Source organism: Ranitomeya imitator, chromosome 10 (assembly GCF_032444005.1).
Source record: "Ranitomeya imitator isolate aRanImi1 chromosome 10, aRanImi1.pri, whole genome shotgun sequence".
NCBI lineage: Eukaryota > Metazoa > Chordata > Amphibia > Anura > Dendrobatidae > Ranitomeya > Ranitomeya imitator.
The window spans coordinates 120,714,537-120,731,327 of NC_091291.1; the positions used below are offsets into that span (position 1 = coordinate 120,714,537).

Sequence of the window (16,791 nt, forward strand, 5' to 3'; positions counted from 1 at the left end):
AATTCGGGTGGCAGATCGGACCCTGAGACAGCAGATCGGGTCTGTTTGGAAGGCACCAGGGGTGTCCGCGAGAAGATAGACGATGTCTGCAAACCAAGACCTCCAGGGTCAATCCGGGACGATCAGAATGACCGGCACCCATCCCGCCTTGATCTTTTTCGACAGCTTGGAAAGCAATGGAAGGGGTGGGAACCGATAGGGGAGCAGGAACTGCGACCAAGGAATGGCCAAAATGTCAACACCACTGTGAGGGGATCACGGGACCCTGGGCCGACCCGAGGGACCTCCTGTTCAATCGGGACGCCATGAGGTCCACCTCTGGAGTCCCCCATCGAAGAGCAATCCGACGGGAAACCTCCTGAAGTACCATTCCCCTGCCGCGAGGCCCTCGAAGCCGAGGAAGTCGGCGGCCTAAATGTCCATGCCGGGGACATGCACTGCGGAGCTCACCAGGACCGTTGCCTCTGTCCAAAGGAGGATCCTGGAATCTCGGCCGAGGCCAGAGAACGCCGAGTCCACCCCTGGTGGTAGACGTATGCCACTGCTGTGTCATTGTCTGTCTGGGTTCGAATTGGCAGGCTGCTGAGAATCCTTACCCAGTGAAGGCAAGACGGAAAGATGATCCGGAACTCGAGAACATTGATCGGCAAAGAGGACTCCTGCGCCGACCAACAACCCTGAAATAACAGGAGACAAAGCCCCGCGCCTCCGCCGAGCGGGCTGGCGCCCGTCGTCACCACCTGCCAGGGAACTGGAAGGAAGGATATGCTGAGAAGGATCTACTCTGGGATAAGAGAAGTGACCTCGGCCACCAGTCGAGGAACCATTTGACCCGGGAGAAAACCGGATCGGACGATGCAGGGAGAAGACAGACCTGTCCCCTGTGATAGAATAGCCTGCTGAAGAAGTCTTGAATGAAACGGGCGAAGGGAAAATTGCTTCCGATGTTGCAACCAACCTCCTTAGGGCCTTTAAGGCCCATCGGAAAGGAGGGGAGCCGAGAACCCTGGAGCAAGTGAACTTCCTGACAAAGGAGGGATATCTTGTCTTCGGGAAGGAAGACTCTGGTCCGACAAGTGTTGAAGAACATGCCCGGAGATACGAGGCGCTGAACAAGACGGAACTTCTTCCTGTTGACGAGCCACCCGCAACAGTTAGAATGTCGGGAAAGATGGATAGACTTTCGGGAGCCTGAAACCGAAATTCCTGAGCCTCCATGGAAGCGATTACTGAACGAGGGGATATCGTCCTGAAGTGTCTCCGACGAAACTTCTTGTTCAGCAAATTGAGATCTTGACTGGGACGACCCTTGTCGTTCTCTGTCAGTACAAAAAGATTCGAAGAGAAGCCTGTGAACCGTTCCTGTTCTGGGACGGGAACGATTACTCCGGATTTAAGGAGGGAAACAATGGCAGTAAAGAAAAACCGGGACTAGAGCGGGGTCTCTCGTAGGTTGGGATTTGAAGAAAACGATCCCAGGACCGTGAAAAGAAGATTTTGTGTCTAGAGGGAACAGGTGCCCTGGCCCATGCGACCTCTGCTGAGGAGACCCAGACGTCCCTGAGGAACAGGAGACGGTTGCCCAGTCTGAGAAACGGGCTGGGGTCTAGTCGTGGGTCATGCCTAAGTGGAACTTCCAGTCCTGGACCTGGAGAATCCACCTTAGGAGTAGCGGGCACGCCAGGGAAGAGTGAGCCGAAGAAAACCTTCTTCTCTTGTGGCCTCTGCAGTTGCGAAGAAGAATCTGATGCCGCAAACTACGAGAAAGGTCGAAAAGACCAAAGTAGCCGCCTAAGGGGAAGTAGGTGAGGTCTGGAGAAGGGGACTGGTGCCACCAGTGGCGTCCTTAATAATTTGGTCCAGCTTGGAACCGAAAGGACGTGAACCTTGAAAAGGCAGGCTAGTGAGGGACTTCTTCGATGACTCTTGAGTCAAACAGTGCGACAGCTGGCAACGACATTACTGGGCGCCCGTGCGGCAGAAGACGCGACGTCCCGGGAACAAATTATTCCCCGGCATGAGTAATCTGGGTGGCAAGTTCCGCCAGCCGGCCTGACGGAGCTCCAGCTTGAATGCCCCAACGGAGTTGTTTAGCCCCTCAGATACAGACTTCGAAACCCATGAGGAAGCCAAAGCCGAGCATTGGGATGATGCGGCAGTTTCGAAGGCCGACTTCACGAAGGATTCCATGATCCTATCGATGGAATCTTTCAGAGCCGCCCACCGGACAGCGTAAGGACTGTGTTGGCGGCAAGTCTAGCGGTCGACGGATCCACAGGGGGAGAGGTCGTTCTCTAACGCCTCTCATTCCGGTTGGCAATGAGATCCGGAGGAAAGAGATATGAGACTCCAAGACGCTTGTCTCTTTGAGAACGTCTGGTCGAATTCGCTCTCTCTGGCCAGAAGCTCCTCGAATTCAGGATGAGGAGCAAATACCTTGGGAGGTAGTTTAGACCGTCTAAACGAAACCGCCTGATCTGCGGGTTTCGTAGAGGAATCTTCGATGCCACAGGTCTGATTGGTCGCTCCAATGAGGCTTTGAACCATATCCCTCATGTTAGCGATTTGGTTCGAATCCGGCCCCAAATTATCCTTCGAAGGCGCATCAGAGAAGCCTCGCCTGACTCAGCGGATGAGGATCGGGAGGACGCCGACCGCAGAGGAGGACCGAGTGGCGAGATGGAGCGAGAAGAGGACTCAGACCGGCGTTCCTGTCTGGACCTTTTGCAGCTAGCCTTGGAAGGCTTGGACGGAGCTTCCTGCGACCCGGTGGCTACTGCGGGGGTCTGCAGGGGTAACCGATCCAGCACGGAAACCAGGGTTTGAGACACCCCTGTTAAATTGGCCACCGATTGAGACAGAGAGGAGGCCCAGCCTGGGATGGGTATCACTCTGGGGCGGATCGGCTGGGGGATCCTGGGTGGTGGGAACAATCGGGTTGCTGCAGGACAGACATAGCGGAGTGTCAGTCTGCGGTGCAGAGCTACTTACGGCAGACGAAATCCGGAGGAAGCTGTCCGGCTAGATGGTATGGACCTCCGGCGAGAAATAGACCCTTAGGCAGGAGGGTGGTAAGGCCTGCTGCCGTAATCTTGATCGATCTGCGTTGCTTAAAATTAACTTTCATTGCTGGGGTTCGAACTCACAGCTCTCTGTTTGCAAGCCTGCACACCTTACCACTGTACTATCTCACTCTCTTGTTCCGGAGGAGGGGACTCGTGGTTCAGGAGTCCCAAGATGGCGCCGGTGGGAGGAGAAAAGGCGGTTCTCAGTGAAATTGTCGGGCAGGAGAAAAGCCCGCCCGACGAACAAGGAAGGGGGGCGGAGTCCGGCACCGGAAGTAGGCCCAGGCAGAAGCCGGGGCCTAAATTAGCGATCGGTGACCGGCATGGAAGGGCCGCAGCGGAGAACCGTGCGCCGCAGAAGGCGATGGTGAGCGGCCGCCTACAGCGGCGGGAGTAGCGCAGCCGCAGGTCCCAAGCGGTGTGGCGGTCTGGCAAGCCGCCGCGCTGAGGGAGGATGAGCAGCACTGTAAGCGGCCAGAGGGACGCAGCTGCAGTGGGCCCGAAGCGATGCGGCGGCCGGCAAAAGCCGCCGCGCTGAATAGAAATGAACGGCCGCATACAGCGGCCGGAGCAGGGAAGCCAGAGAGGGCCGAAGCGATGTGGCGGCTGGGAAGCCGCCGCGCTGAAAAGAACGGCCGCATACAGCGGCCAGAGCGATGCGACGCAAAGCCACCACGCAGAAAAGAAATGAACGGCCGCAAACAGCGGCCGGAGCAGGGGAGCCACTGAGGGCCGAAGCCACCGCGCTGAAGCTGGGGCTAGGAAGCCTGCAGGACCCGAGGCGGAAATGTCCCCCCCCTGAACAAGGCCACGCAGATAGCGTGCCTGGACAAGAAGCGGCGCGGTGGTCCGTAAAGGCAGCCGTGCCGGAACAGGGAGGCCGCATCCACGGAAGTGGCGCGGCTGAAAAGAGATGCGATTCGCATCAGAAAACCCCCCTAAATAGGATTTTTTTATTTTTTTATTTCTGGGATCCAGGGAAGCCACAGGGTGGGGCGGGAAAATACTCACCTAAAGATCCCCCGCCGGTACTAACCTGGAAGGAATGAGACGTCCACGGAGCTGATGGACGTCCTCGTCTCCTCCGACCGACAGGCTCTGGTGGGCGAGTGGGTGAGGGACGGAGCCAGGACCGGACTTCTGAGCACGCTTGTGTGCTAGGATCTTGGTCCTGGAGAGGAATCTATGAGGATACGGGGTGGCAGTACACGCCGTACTCATAGTCCGCATAGTGGGACTACAGGTGTGACTGTTCACCCTGTATCCCTCCGGAAAAACCTGAAAGGAAACGACGCACATTGAGGTAGATAAGGGTCTAATGAAAGACCCGTGTCCACCTCCTACTGACACTAAGCTAAACTGAAGATCCTACTTCCTGTCGGTGGGGTGTACACTGCAGAGGAGGAGCTAACTTTTTATTTGCATAGTGTCAGCCTCCTAGTGGCAGCAGCATACACCCATGGTTCCTGTGTCCCCCAATGAAAGGCGATAGAGAAATATATCTTCATCACCAAAAGTTTAAAGAAACACTAAACCTAAAAAAAAAGTATAGGTTAATAAACTGGAAGGGGGTTGAAAACTTGACCATCTAAAAAGAGCTTAAACAGCGCCAACTTAACCTGTAGCGCTGTACAGTCACAATCTATGAGCACATGTGTACCACTGTGGATGAAGAAAAGAGGAGGAGGAGATAAACTAAATGCCTCCAGAAAAAATAGTAATACTTAGCATACCAATACCAGTTATCTGCTTCATTAAATTCTTCTGGCATTTTCTGCTCCTAAGACTCTCTGTACTTTAAAATGCAAGTTAATGGGAGAGCTCAAAAGACGCACGGATGTCTTTTGGAGTCTTTTGCTAGCAATTTCTTCATTGTTTAATTGAGTGAAAAAAAATGATTAGAAAATAAAAGTAATGTCACAAAAACCATGGGAAAAGCTTCCAAAAAAAGGCAACCAAAATAGTTCGAAAAACACTCAGGAAACGACCAAAAAATACTGACCCAAAAGACGATTCAGAAAAAAAGTTTCTTGAAGCGTCTTCTGCATGAAAAACGTAGCAGGTAAGCCTGAGTTTAAAAGACGTCGCGTGAAGATAGACTGATATGTGCACAGATCTGGCAGAGTGTTACTTACAGATGTACAATCCTCTCCGCTCAGTTTCTCGCCACCATTGTGCTCTGAAATATATAAGATAAACTTAAATGGTTATTCTATTGACAAGGGGACAATAGGATGACAGATGTCGCTATATCATCTGTCAGAGACTTTGATATAGGCAGGGGTCACAATTTCGAATGTAATGCGAGAAACTTGCGCGAGTTTCTCACATCAATACCCGGCACTGGAGTGTTCAGCTGCATAGAAATACATGCAGCCGCACACTCCGGTCCTGAGTGCCGGGTATTGATGTGCGAGTTTGTCACATTGCACCCGCAAGTGTGACCCCGGCCTAAAAAGGATTCTCTAAGAAGCCTGCTCTGCGGCTGACTGAGCAAATCAGATAGGTTTGCTCATGATGCTGCTCCTTTGACTGTTGAGACACATGTTTCAACCTGTTCGGTCAGGCAACAACCGGTCCGGGCACATGATTAAGACATGTTGCAGCTTGAAATATGTGACGGCGGCCAATTTTATCACCTTCCCTGAGAATCCCTTGAACAAAATTTTTTGCAAAAAACCTATCAACCAAATACCCTGTTTTTTACATCTTTTTACTAGCACTTGCGGATTACGGTGATTTTTTTGAAACTGAGTGTTTTTTGTTCTACTATGCTCTTTTGTGTCTTCAAGATTCTTGGTGGTGTGTGAACATGTTCCTACAGACTTTTTCACTGTGCAAGTAGCCCATGTGTTCCTGTTTCCATAATTGTTCTAGGGAGTTACCCAACCACTCCTCTTGGGCTATCTGCACAAAAGCTGTTCCACTCAGCATGTCCACATGGCCTTTTCCTCTCTGAACCCTGTTCACACAGGTAATATACAGATGATCAGGTTTTTAAATACATCAGATAGGGATGGCATACATCAGTTAGGACTGCTCTGATATGGGTATACCCTGACGTTTGGTGGAGCAGCTTAGTATACATTTTTTGCAAAAAAGTATCAACCAAATACCGTTTTTACATCTTTTTACCAGCACTTGCGGATTATGTGATTTTTTTTTAAACTGAGTGTTTTTGGTTCTACTGTGCTCTTTTGTGTCTTCATGATTAAGACATGTTGCAGCTTGAAATATGTGACAGCGGCCAATTTTATCACTTTCCCTGAGAATCCCTTGAACAAGCTATAGGAATTCAAGCTCTCAGTTAAGCATTATGTAGAGTTCACACAGATAATGCCGTTTGGTCCAAACATGTGCAGTTTTATTGCTTTCATAAAACCCAAGGGATTCAAAACCAAAACCGCCTCATTTGGGCACAAAGCTATAACAGAAAATGAAACAGTTAATCTAGTAGACACATATGTCAGTGTGGGCTCACCTAAACAAATTACAGCCCTCTCCCCCACAGCTTCTGGCTGAAACTGCCAACACCAGAGGAGCTACAGCTCACATTTTGGCTGGTCACTCACCAGCTTTAACACACTCCACTCTGCTCAATCCCCCAGCACGCTGACACAGAGTGAACCCATTTCCTGGATTTTAGTCAAAGCTAGCCAGGTGCATCTAATAAAGACCTGCAGTGCTAGGATTTAAGCCAGTCTGACCTGGCTTTGCTACGTAACCCCCTCCTCTGCCCAAAGCCAAGGACTAGGCACCATCTGCCAACACACAGTGCCTACATGACTTCAAATTGACCAGGGAGGTAGGCTCATGCCTGGCCAATTTCAGAAAACAATTTTTGGTGCGGCACGGAACCACAGTCTGTGCATATAACGACCTGAGCCATGGAATAGTTTTTGGCATCTCCATAGATACACCTTACCTCCACCCCATTCCTACGGTCTAGCACATGTGGAAGTGTGGCCCTTACCAGAGTCACCAAACTCCCTGAGTCCAGAGGTCCAGTCACTTGGACACCATTCACAGTCACCTGTGTTGTGAATTCTGCTCTTGGGCTCCCTCCGGTGGTTATGAGTGGTAGTGCTGCGGTAGTTGGATCGCAGCATTTATCAGGTGTTTCTATTTTTTGCAATTTGGGCTGGGCTATTTAGTCCTGCTTTATCCTTTAGTCAGTGCCAGTTGTCCATTGTTTTTGGAGGATTCACATCCATACCTGGTCTCTTCTGTTCTGCTGTTCATTTCAACAAAGATAAGTTCTGGCTTTGTTTTTGCTGTCCCCCTGCTGTGGACCTTATTGTTCTGTGCATTTTCATGTTTGGTCTAGTCCTGCTTTGTCTGTGAAGGATTTTTTGCAGCCTAGCTGTGTCTCTGGAGATGCAGATATACCCTCCATGTCTTTAGTCAGATGTGGTTATTTGTATTTTCTGTGGTGGATATTTTCTAGTGTTTTAATACTGTCCTATTCTTTCTTTTTAGCTAGTATGGCCTCCTATGCTAAATCCTGATTTCATGTCTGCGTATGTTATTTCCCTCTCCTCTCACAGTCAATATTTGTGGGGGGCTGTCTATCCTTTGGGGATTTTCTCTGAGGCAAGATATGTTTCCTGTTTCTGTCTTCAGGGGAAGTTAGTTCTTAGGCTGTGTCGAGGGGTCTAGGGAGTGTTAGGTACCCCCCACGGCTACTTCTAGTTGCGCTGCTAAGTTCAGGGTTTGCGGTCAGTACAGGTACCACCTTCTCCAGAGTACGTCTCATGCTGCTCCTAGGCCACCAGATCATAACACACCTGGCATGGCTACGGCCCCTCACCAGGGTGAGGAACAGCATCGCATGCAGGGTAGGGGAGGTAGGAGTTGAACCAGTTAATGCCACAGTCCACTGGGTTCTGGGAATTGATCAGTTTCACCAGCCCCTGTACCGAGGTACTGTTTGAAACTCGCCTCCAGCACTGCAGACATCAGTTCTCCTTTGCACAAATCCACTAAAGAGAAGGCTCCCAACTCTCAGCACTCCCCTGAGCCGCACCAGCAATGCTATGGCACCGCAGCAATGTCACATTCCGGCAGGACAGCTCCTCCATGCTTTTAGAATGTGTTTGCAATGCTGTAGCTGCCTTTACGCAGGACATTCAAACTTTACACTTCAATCGCCTGTGCTCTCTGGGATTTCTGCCCGCATTCTCCACCAATTATAAGATTCACGTTCACAAGTAAGAATTACATAGCATTCATACAGGCATGTAGTTTTATCCAAGCCCCCGGAGGAAAAGATATTAACGTGAAACGAGCGTTGGGGAACATGTCCGCAGTGTGTAGAATGCAAAAACTTATTGACATTTAATAACAGACACTGTACTACTATTCCTCTGTTGGAAAGTTTTCCTATTACTATCTTACACAGAGTAATAATTGAATTTAAGAATACCAGTTGATGCTTGTGTGTCTTATGAATTTTTAACATTGGATAAAACTATCTAGTTGTTCGCATTTTGCCACTATGTCCTGAACGATTCTCCAACCTCCTTTTTCACCCACGGATCAAATCACATTATACCCATACAAATTTAACATTGTTAATGTACTTTTTGTAATCTTTTGTAACAATAATAAAAGCTTTATAATTTTAGTATATTTTGACTCTGTTTTTCCTTGTTTTGTATGTGCAGTTTTATTGCTTTCAGAAAACTCCAGCTTCTGGCTGAGACTGTTAACACCAGAGGTCTTTCTTCCTTCCAGATACAATAAGGTGCTATATATGGTCTATTTTTCCAGAGCAAATTTTACACAAAAAAAGAGGTATGGTCCTATCAGTCTCTGTATCACCTTAAGGCCGGCTTCACACTCAGCGTATGAAAATACGGTCCGTATATTACGGCCGTAATACGCTGAAATGTCCCGAAAATAGTGGTCCGTAGCTCCTCCGTAGGCAGGGTGTGTCAGCGTTTTTTGCGCATGGCATCCTCCGTATGTAATCCGTATGGCATCCGTACTGCGTGGTTTTCTCGCAGGCTTGCAAAACCAACATACCGCTATAGAAGTGATCCATGTGTCCCAAAAGGAAAAAAAAATATATATATACTGTCTATATATATATATATATATATATATATATATGTCAGTAGACACATATATGTATATATATTAATATTTTTTCCAGCGCTATACAGCTTGAAAGCCGGTAATTCAATTACCGGCTTTTTCCTTCTCCTTCCTAAAACCCGACATGATTTGAGACATGGTTTACATACAGTAAACCATGTCTTCTCTCCATTTTTTTTTGCAGATTCCACACTACTAATGTCAGTAGAGTGTATCTGCAAAATTTGGCCGTTCTAGCTCTTAAAATAAAGGGTTAAATGGCGGAAAAAATTGGCGTGGGCTCCCGCGCAATTTTCTCCGCCAGAGTAGTAAAGCCAGTGACTGAGGGCAGATATTAATAGCCTGGAGAGGGTCCATGGTTATTGGCCCCCCCCTGGCTAAAAATATCTGCCCCCAGCCACCCCAGAAAAGGCACATCTGTAAGATGCGCCTATTCTGGCACTTGGCCACTCTCTTCCCATTCCCGTGTAGCGGTGGGATATGGGGTAATGAAGGGTTAATGCCACCTTGCTATTGTAAGGTGACATTAAGCCTAATTAATAATGGAGAGGCGTCAATTATGACACCTATCCATTATTAATCCAATTGTAGTTAAGGGTTAAATAAAACACAAACACATTATTTAAAATTATTTTAATGAAATAAAAACAATGGTTGTTTGAGTATTTTATTCTACGCCCAATCCAGTCACTGAAGACCCTCGTTCTGTGAAAGAAAAAACATAATAAACCAACAATATACTTACCCTCCGCAGATCTGTAACGTCCAACGATGTAAATCCTTCTGAAGGGGTTAAAACATTTTGCAGCAAGGAGCTTTGCTAATGCAATGCTACTCCTCGCTGCAAAACCCCGGGGAATGAGTCTAAATATAGATCAATGAGCTATATTTAGCTTCATTTGCGGTGAGGCGCCCTCTGCTGGATGTTCATAGATCGTGGGAACTTTACTAGAAAGCCTGGGAGCTTTCTAGGTAATTTCCCACGATCTATGAACATCCAGCAGAGGGCGCCTCACCGCAAATGAAGCTAAATATAGCTCATTGATCTATATTTAGACTCATTCCCCGGGGTTTTGCAGCGAGGAGTAGCATTGCATTAGCAAAGCTCCTTGCTGCAAAATGTTTTAACCCCTTCAGAAGGATTTACATCGTTGGACGTTACAGATCTGCGGAGGGTAAGTATATTGTTGGTTTATTATGTTTTTTCTTTCACAGAACGAGGGTCTTCAGTGACTGGATTGGGCGTAGAATAAAATACTCAAACAACCATTGTTTTTATTTCATTAAAATAATTTTAAATAATGTGTTTGTGTTTTATTTAACCCTTAACTACAATTGGATTAATAATGGATAGGTGTCATAATTGACGCCTCTCCATTATTAATTAGGCTTAATGTCACCTTACAATAGCAAGGTGGCATTAACCCTTCATTACCCCATATCCCACCGCTACACGGGAATGGGAAGAGAGTGGCCAAGTGCCAGAATAGGCGCATCTTCCAGATGTGCCTTTTCTGGGGTGGCTGGGGGCAGATATTTTTAGCCAGGGGGGGGCCAATAACCATGGACCCTCTCCAGGCTATTAATATCTGCCCTCAGTCACTGGCTTTACTACTCTGGCGGAGAAAATTGCGCGGGAGCCCACGCCAATTTTTTCCGCCATTTAACCCTTTATTTTAAGAGCTAGAACGGCCAAATTTTGCAGATACACTCTACTGACATTAGTAGTGTGGAATCTGCAAAAAAAATGGAGAGAAGACATGGTTTACTGTATGTGAACCATGTCTCAAATCATGTCGGGTTTTAGGAAGGAGAAGGAAAAAGCCGGTAATTGAATTACCGGCTTTCAAGCTGTATAGCACTGGAAAAAATATTAATATATATACATATATGTGTCTCACTGACATATATATATATATATATATACCTATTCTATGTGTACACATTTATTCTACCTATTCTACTGTAAGCTGTCAGTGTGATTTTACTGTACACCGCACTGAATTGCCGGCTTTTCTCTCTAACAGCGCTGCGTATTTCTCGCAAGTCACACTGCTTGTCCGTGTGTAATCCGTATTTTTCACGCTTCCATAGACTTTCATTGGCGTATTTCTTGCGCAGTACGGTGACAAACGCAGCATGCTACGATTTTGTACGGCCGTAGAAAGCCGTATAATACTGATCAGTAAAATACGGCAGATAGGAGCAGGGGCATAGAGAATAATTGTGCCGTATTTTTTGCGAGTTTTACGGACGTAGTTTCTGCGCTCTTACGTCCGTAAAACTCGCAAGTGTGAAGCCGGCCTTAGCCTGAACTCCAGCAGCTTCCAGCGCCAAACAAAAGTGTTCACCATGCACAACTCACACTGAACAGGCTGCAGATTCCATTTGTTTCTCTGCAGCTCCAACATACAGACTGCTCAGCTTTCCTAGCTGATCCGCGCAGTCAACATTCAGAGAGAAACTCCAGCATGTCTCTCTCCCAACTACAGTTCACATTTTGGCTGGCCACTTCACCAGCAGCACACTCGACTTTGCTCAACCTCCAGCAAACTGACAAAGGGTGAACCCATTTCCTAGTTCTTAATCAAAATTAGCCAATTCCATCTAATTGAGACCTGCAGTGCTAGGCTTTAACCCAGGCTTTGCTGCAAAGTACATGGGAGCTTTTCTCAGCATTTATGTCAGAAGGAAGACATATGAATGAGGCCTAATTGGTACGCACCTACATATATTGATGTAAACTACACATCCTATTCAAAAAGAAGGCATGCAGCAGCCGAGAAACAGACTACGATGTTCTTCACTGGTTGAGTACAGGATAATATGCACTGCAGCTGCTGAAGAGCCTCTTGAGAGAGGGGCAGCACGATATGTCAGTCACTCAGTAGTTGACCTGAGAAAGCGCTTCATGAATAACAGATCTGTGAAACATGGCCTCTACAGAAGGAGATAGGCAAAGTCTTTGCAGTGCCGCTTATCTCTGAATCATTAGGAATATGACGTGTATATAAATACTAGCTGTTTCCAGACAGCTAACGCTCGGCACGCTCATTGATATCTAATTAACGCTGCTGGTGATTATGCAATTAAATGTACGTTTACCTTGGCTGAAGTGGTTGAATTGCTGTGTGTGGTAATGTGGGGAGGCGGAGCCTTGTGTGGTAATGTGGGGGACGGAGCCTCGTGTGGTAATGTGTGGGGGACGGAGCCTCGTGTGGTAATGTGTGGGGACGGAGCCTCGTGTGGTAATGTGTGGGGACGAAGCCTCATGTGGTAATGTGTGGGGACGGAGCCTCATGTGGTAATGTGTGGGGACGGAGCCTCATGTGGTAATGTGTGGGGACAGAGCCTCGTGTGGTAATGTGTGGGGACGGAGCATCGTGTGGTAATGTGTGAGGACGGAGCCTCTTGTGGTAATGTGTGGGGACGGAGCCTCATGTGGTAATGTGTGGGGACGGAGCCTCATGTGGTAATGTGTGGGGACGGAGCCTCATGTGGTAATATGTGGGGACGGAGCCTCATGTGGTAATGTGTGGGGACGGAGCCTCATGTGGTAATGTGTGGGGACGGAGCCTCGTGTGGTAATGTGTGGGGACGGAGCATCGTGTGGTAATGTGTGGGGACGGAGCATCGTGTGGTAATGTGTGGGGATGGAGCCTCATGTGGTAATGTGTGGGGACGGAGCCTCATGTGGTAATGTGTGGGGACGGAGCCTCATGTGGTAAAGTGTGAGGACTGAGCATCGTGTGGTAATGTGTGAGGATGGAGCCTCATGTGGTAAAGTGTGAGGACTGAGCATCGTGTGGTAATGTGTGAGGATGGAGCATCGTGTGGTAATGTGTGGGGATGGAGCATCGTGTGGTAATGTGTGGGGACGGAGCATCGTGTGGTAATGTGTGGGGACGGAGCCTCATGTGGTAATGTGTGGGGACGGAGCCTCATGTGGTAAAGTGTGAGGACTGAGCATCGTGTGGTAATGTGTGAGGATGGAGCATCGTGTGGTAATGTGTGGGGACGGAGCATCGTGTGGTAATGTGTGAGGACGGAGCCTCATGTGGTAATGTGTGGGGACGGAGCCTCATGTGGTAATGTGTGAGGACGGAGCCTCATGTGGTAATGTGTGGGGACGGAGCCTCATGTGGTAATGTGTGGGGACGGAGCCTCATGTGGTAATGTGTGGGGACGGAGCCTCATATGGTAATGTGTGGGGACGGAGCCTCATGTGGTAATGTGTGGGGACGGAGCCTCATGTGGTAATGTGTGAGGACGGAGCCTCATGTGGTAATGTGTGGGGATGGAGCCTCGTGTGGTAATGTGTGGGGACGGAGCCTCATATGGTAATGTGTGGGGACGGAGCATCGTGTGGTAATGTGTGAGGACGGAGCATCGTGTGGTAATGTGTGTGGACGGAGCCTCGTGTGGTAATGTGTGAGGACGGGATTATGTGTGGTAATGGGGTGGAGGGCGGGATTATGTGTGGTGATGGCGCAGCTACTGTGCAGGGGGCGGGATTAGCGAGTAATCACGATGTCTCTTATATATATAGATTATCTACAGACATGCCAATAGAAAGACCACCGCAGGGATTACCACCTCCTTTCCTAGAGCACATTTTCAGTTCTAACATACTAGCTACTGAACCTGTTCTACGCCCGGGTGGCGAACATTTTTAATGGTACATTTACACAGTGTCTTCAATAAAATGGCGCCGGATCACGATATGTGCACATTCTTACTCCGGCGCCATTTTATTTAAAGTACTACAACGTCAACATACAAGTGCGCATTAGCCGGCCGGCCATAAGGATAATGGTTATGGCTGGCACGTATGCACTGCTATGCTGACGTTGTAGTAGAATTCTTCACTAAAATGGTACCGGAGTCAGCGCGTGTGCATCCCGCGACATCCGGCGCCATTTTGTTGAAGACATCGTGTCTGTGAATTTGCACAAACGGCGTCCTCAATAAAATGGTGCCGAAGTGCGGTATGCACATGCGCTGACTCCGATGCCACACTGTGCAGGCGACGCCAATCCTGGCTTCGGACAGAAGGACGCATCCACTGTTATATATAAGATACTAGACTTCCCCATTTTTGAAATTCTTTCTTACATGTACCTAGAAAATCCTCTTCGGTGTCCGTTTCCTCCTCAGATTCATTCTTAACGAGGCCATCCCCTATGTAATATATAAAGAGGCATTGAATAAAAACAGTGGAACAGGGTTCTTTTTTTTTTTTTTTTAAGTTCTATACATACAATTAACTTTGACTCGACACAATGAGCCCGATTCATCATTTCTGTTTTTGCTTTAATCAACTAATTTTTCTTTTTCTTTTTTTTTTTGTTTTGTGGAATAATTCATTCCCTTTTTTTTGTGGCAAATTCTTCAAAAAAGGACCACAAGGTTCATGAATTTTGTGCAAAATCAAACAATGAACCTTTAACCCCTTAGTGACCGAGCCAAATTTTTTAAATCTGACCAGTGTCACTTTATGTGGTAATAAATCTGCAACGCTTCAACAAATCCCAGTGATTTTGAGAATGTTTTTTCGTGACACATTATACTTTATGATAATGGTAAATTTAGTTCAACATTTTTTGTGTTTATTTATAAAAAATATAAAAAATTTGAGAAAAATGTTAAAAAATTAGCAATTTTCTAAATTTGAATGATTATCCGTTTAATCCAGATAGTCATACAACAGCAAACCATTAATAAATAACATTTCCCACATGTCTGCTTCACATCAGCACCATTTGTAAAATGTTATTTTATTTTGTTAGCATTTTAGGAGGTTTAAAAATGTAGCAGCAATTTTTCATTTTTTCAAAGAAATTTACCACATTAATTTTTTTAGGGACTTAGTCTAAGTTCACATTTGCGTTGTGCGCCGCAGCGTCGTCGCCGCAACGCACAACGCAAACAAAAACGCAGCAAAACGCATGCACATGCGGCCCCATGCGGTGCCAATGTTAAAGATAGGGCCGCACGACGCATGCGTTTTTTAAAAGGTCGGCGCCGCACAAAAAATCCAACATGTTGCGTTTGCCGCGCCCAGACAGGTGCGCCCTAACGCCGCATGCGGCGTAAAACGCAACACAACGCATGCACATGCGGCCCCATGCGGCGCCAATGTTAAAGATAGGGCCGCACGACGCATGCGTTTTGTTGCGGCGGCGACGCTGCGGCGCAAACCGCAAATGTGAACGTACCCTTATCCATGTTTGAAGTGACTTTAGGGGTCCCATATATTGGGAAACCCCGAAACGTGATACCATTTTAAAAACAGCACCCCTAAACATATTGAAAACTGCTGTCAGGTAGTTTATTAACCCTTCAGGTGCTTTACAGGAATTAATGCAAAGTGGCATGACAGAAATGAAAATGTGTAATTTTACCACCTAAATGTTGCTAACTTCTAAACAGATTACTACAGCCGTCAGACTCTAAGGCCGCTATTTGGTCATGAATTGCCACCGCAAACATCAGGACAACAAAATCATGATCTGAGGGCACCAATTGGGATAAAGAAGAAGCCCCCACACTCTGTTAACCATTTATAATGATGTAGTCACTATTGACAGCAGCATCTAAGGGGTTAAACAGATTTAGAAGGTGCAAATACTGATCGTGGCTGATACAGCAAGTTGTCAGCTATAGTGTACAACAGACAGCTACTGGATTGTCATCTGTATGGGGAGGCTATTCTCTTATATCTCAGGTCAGTTAAAAGACGTATTGGCGGTCATTAAGGGGTTAATTTTGTTTTCAACCATTTCAACATGTTTTTAACCCCTTAGTGACCGAGCCAAATTTTTGAAATCTGACCAGTGTCACTTTATGTGGTAATAACTCTGCAACGCTTCAACAAATCCCAGTGATTTTGAGATTGTTTTTTCGTGACACATTATACTTTATGATAATGGTAAATTTAGTTCAACATTTTTTGTGTTTATTTATAAAAAATATAAAAAATTTGAGAAAAATGTTAAAAAATTAGCAATTTTCTAAATTTGAATGATTATCCCTTTAATCCAGATAGTCATACAACAGCAAACCATTAATAAATAACATTTCCCACATGTTGGCTTTACATCAGCACCATTTGTAAAATGTTATTTTATTTTGTTAGCATTTTAGGAGGTTTAAAAATGTAGCAGCAATTTTTCATTTTTTCAAAGAAATTTACCACATTTATTTTTTTAGGGACTTATCCATGTTTGAAGTGACTTTAGGGGTCCCATATATTGGGAAACCCCCAAACGTGATACCATTTTAAAAACAGCACCCCTAATCATATTGAAAACTGCTGTCAGGTAGTTTATTAACCCATCAGGTGCTTTACAGGAATTAATGCAAAGTGACATGACAGAAATGAAAATGTGTATTTTTACCACCTAAATGTTGCTAACTTCTAAACAGATTACTATAGCCGTCAGACTCTAAGGCCGCTATTTGGTCATGAATTGCCATCGCAAACATCAGGACAACAAAATCATGATGTGAGGGCACCAATTGGGATAAAGAAGAAGCCCCCACACTCTGTTAACCATTTATAATGATGTAGTCACTATTGACAGCAGCATCTAAGGGGTTAAACAGATTTAGAAGGTGCAAATAC

At 46.7% G+C, this 16,791-nt stretch overlaps 1 protein-coding gene across 1 annotated transcript in view; it reads right to left on the reverse strand.

Annotated features, from left to right (window-relative positions):
• Window positions 1-16,791, reverse strand: part of LOC138652244 (uncharacterized) — a 55,334-nt gene that overhangs the window by 3,412 nt on the left and 35,131 nt on the right. The window contains exons 18-19 of the mRNA XM_069743012.1: window positions 14,286-14,345; window positions 5,201-5,244 (exon numbers count right to left, since the gene is read on the reverse strand). Of these exons, the coding sequence (XP_069599113.1) occupies window positions 5,201-5,244; window positions 14,286-14,345 (104 nt within the window). The remainder of the gene's footprint in view (window positions 1-5,200; window positions 5,245-14,285; window positions 14,346-16,791) is intronic.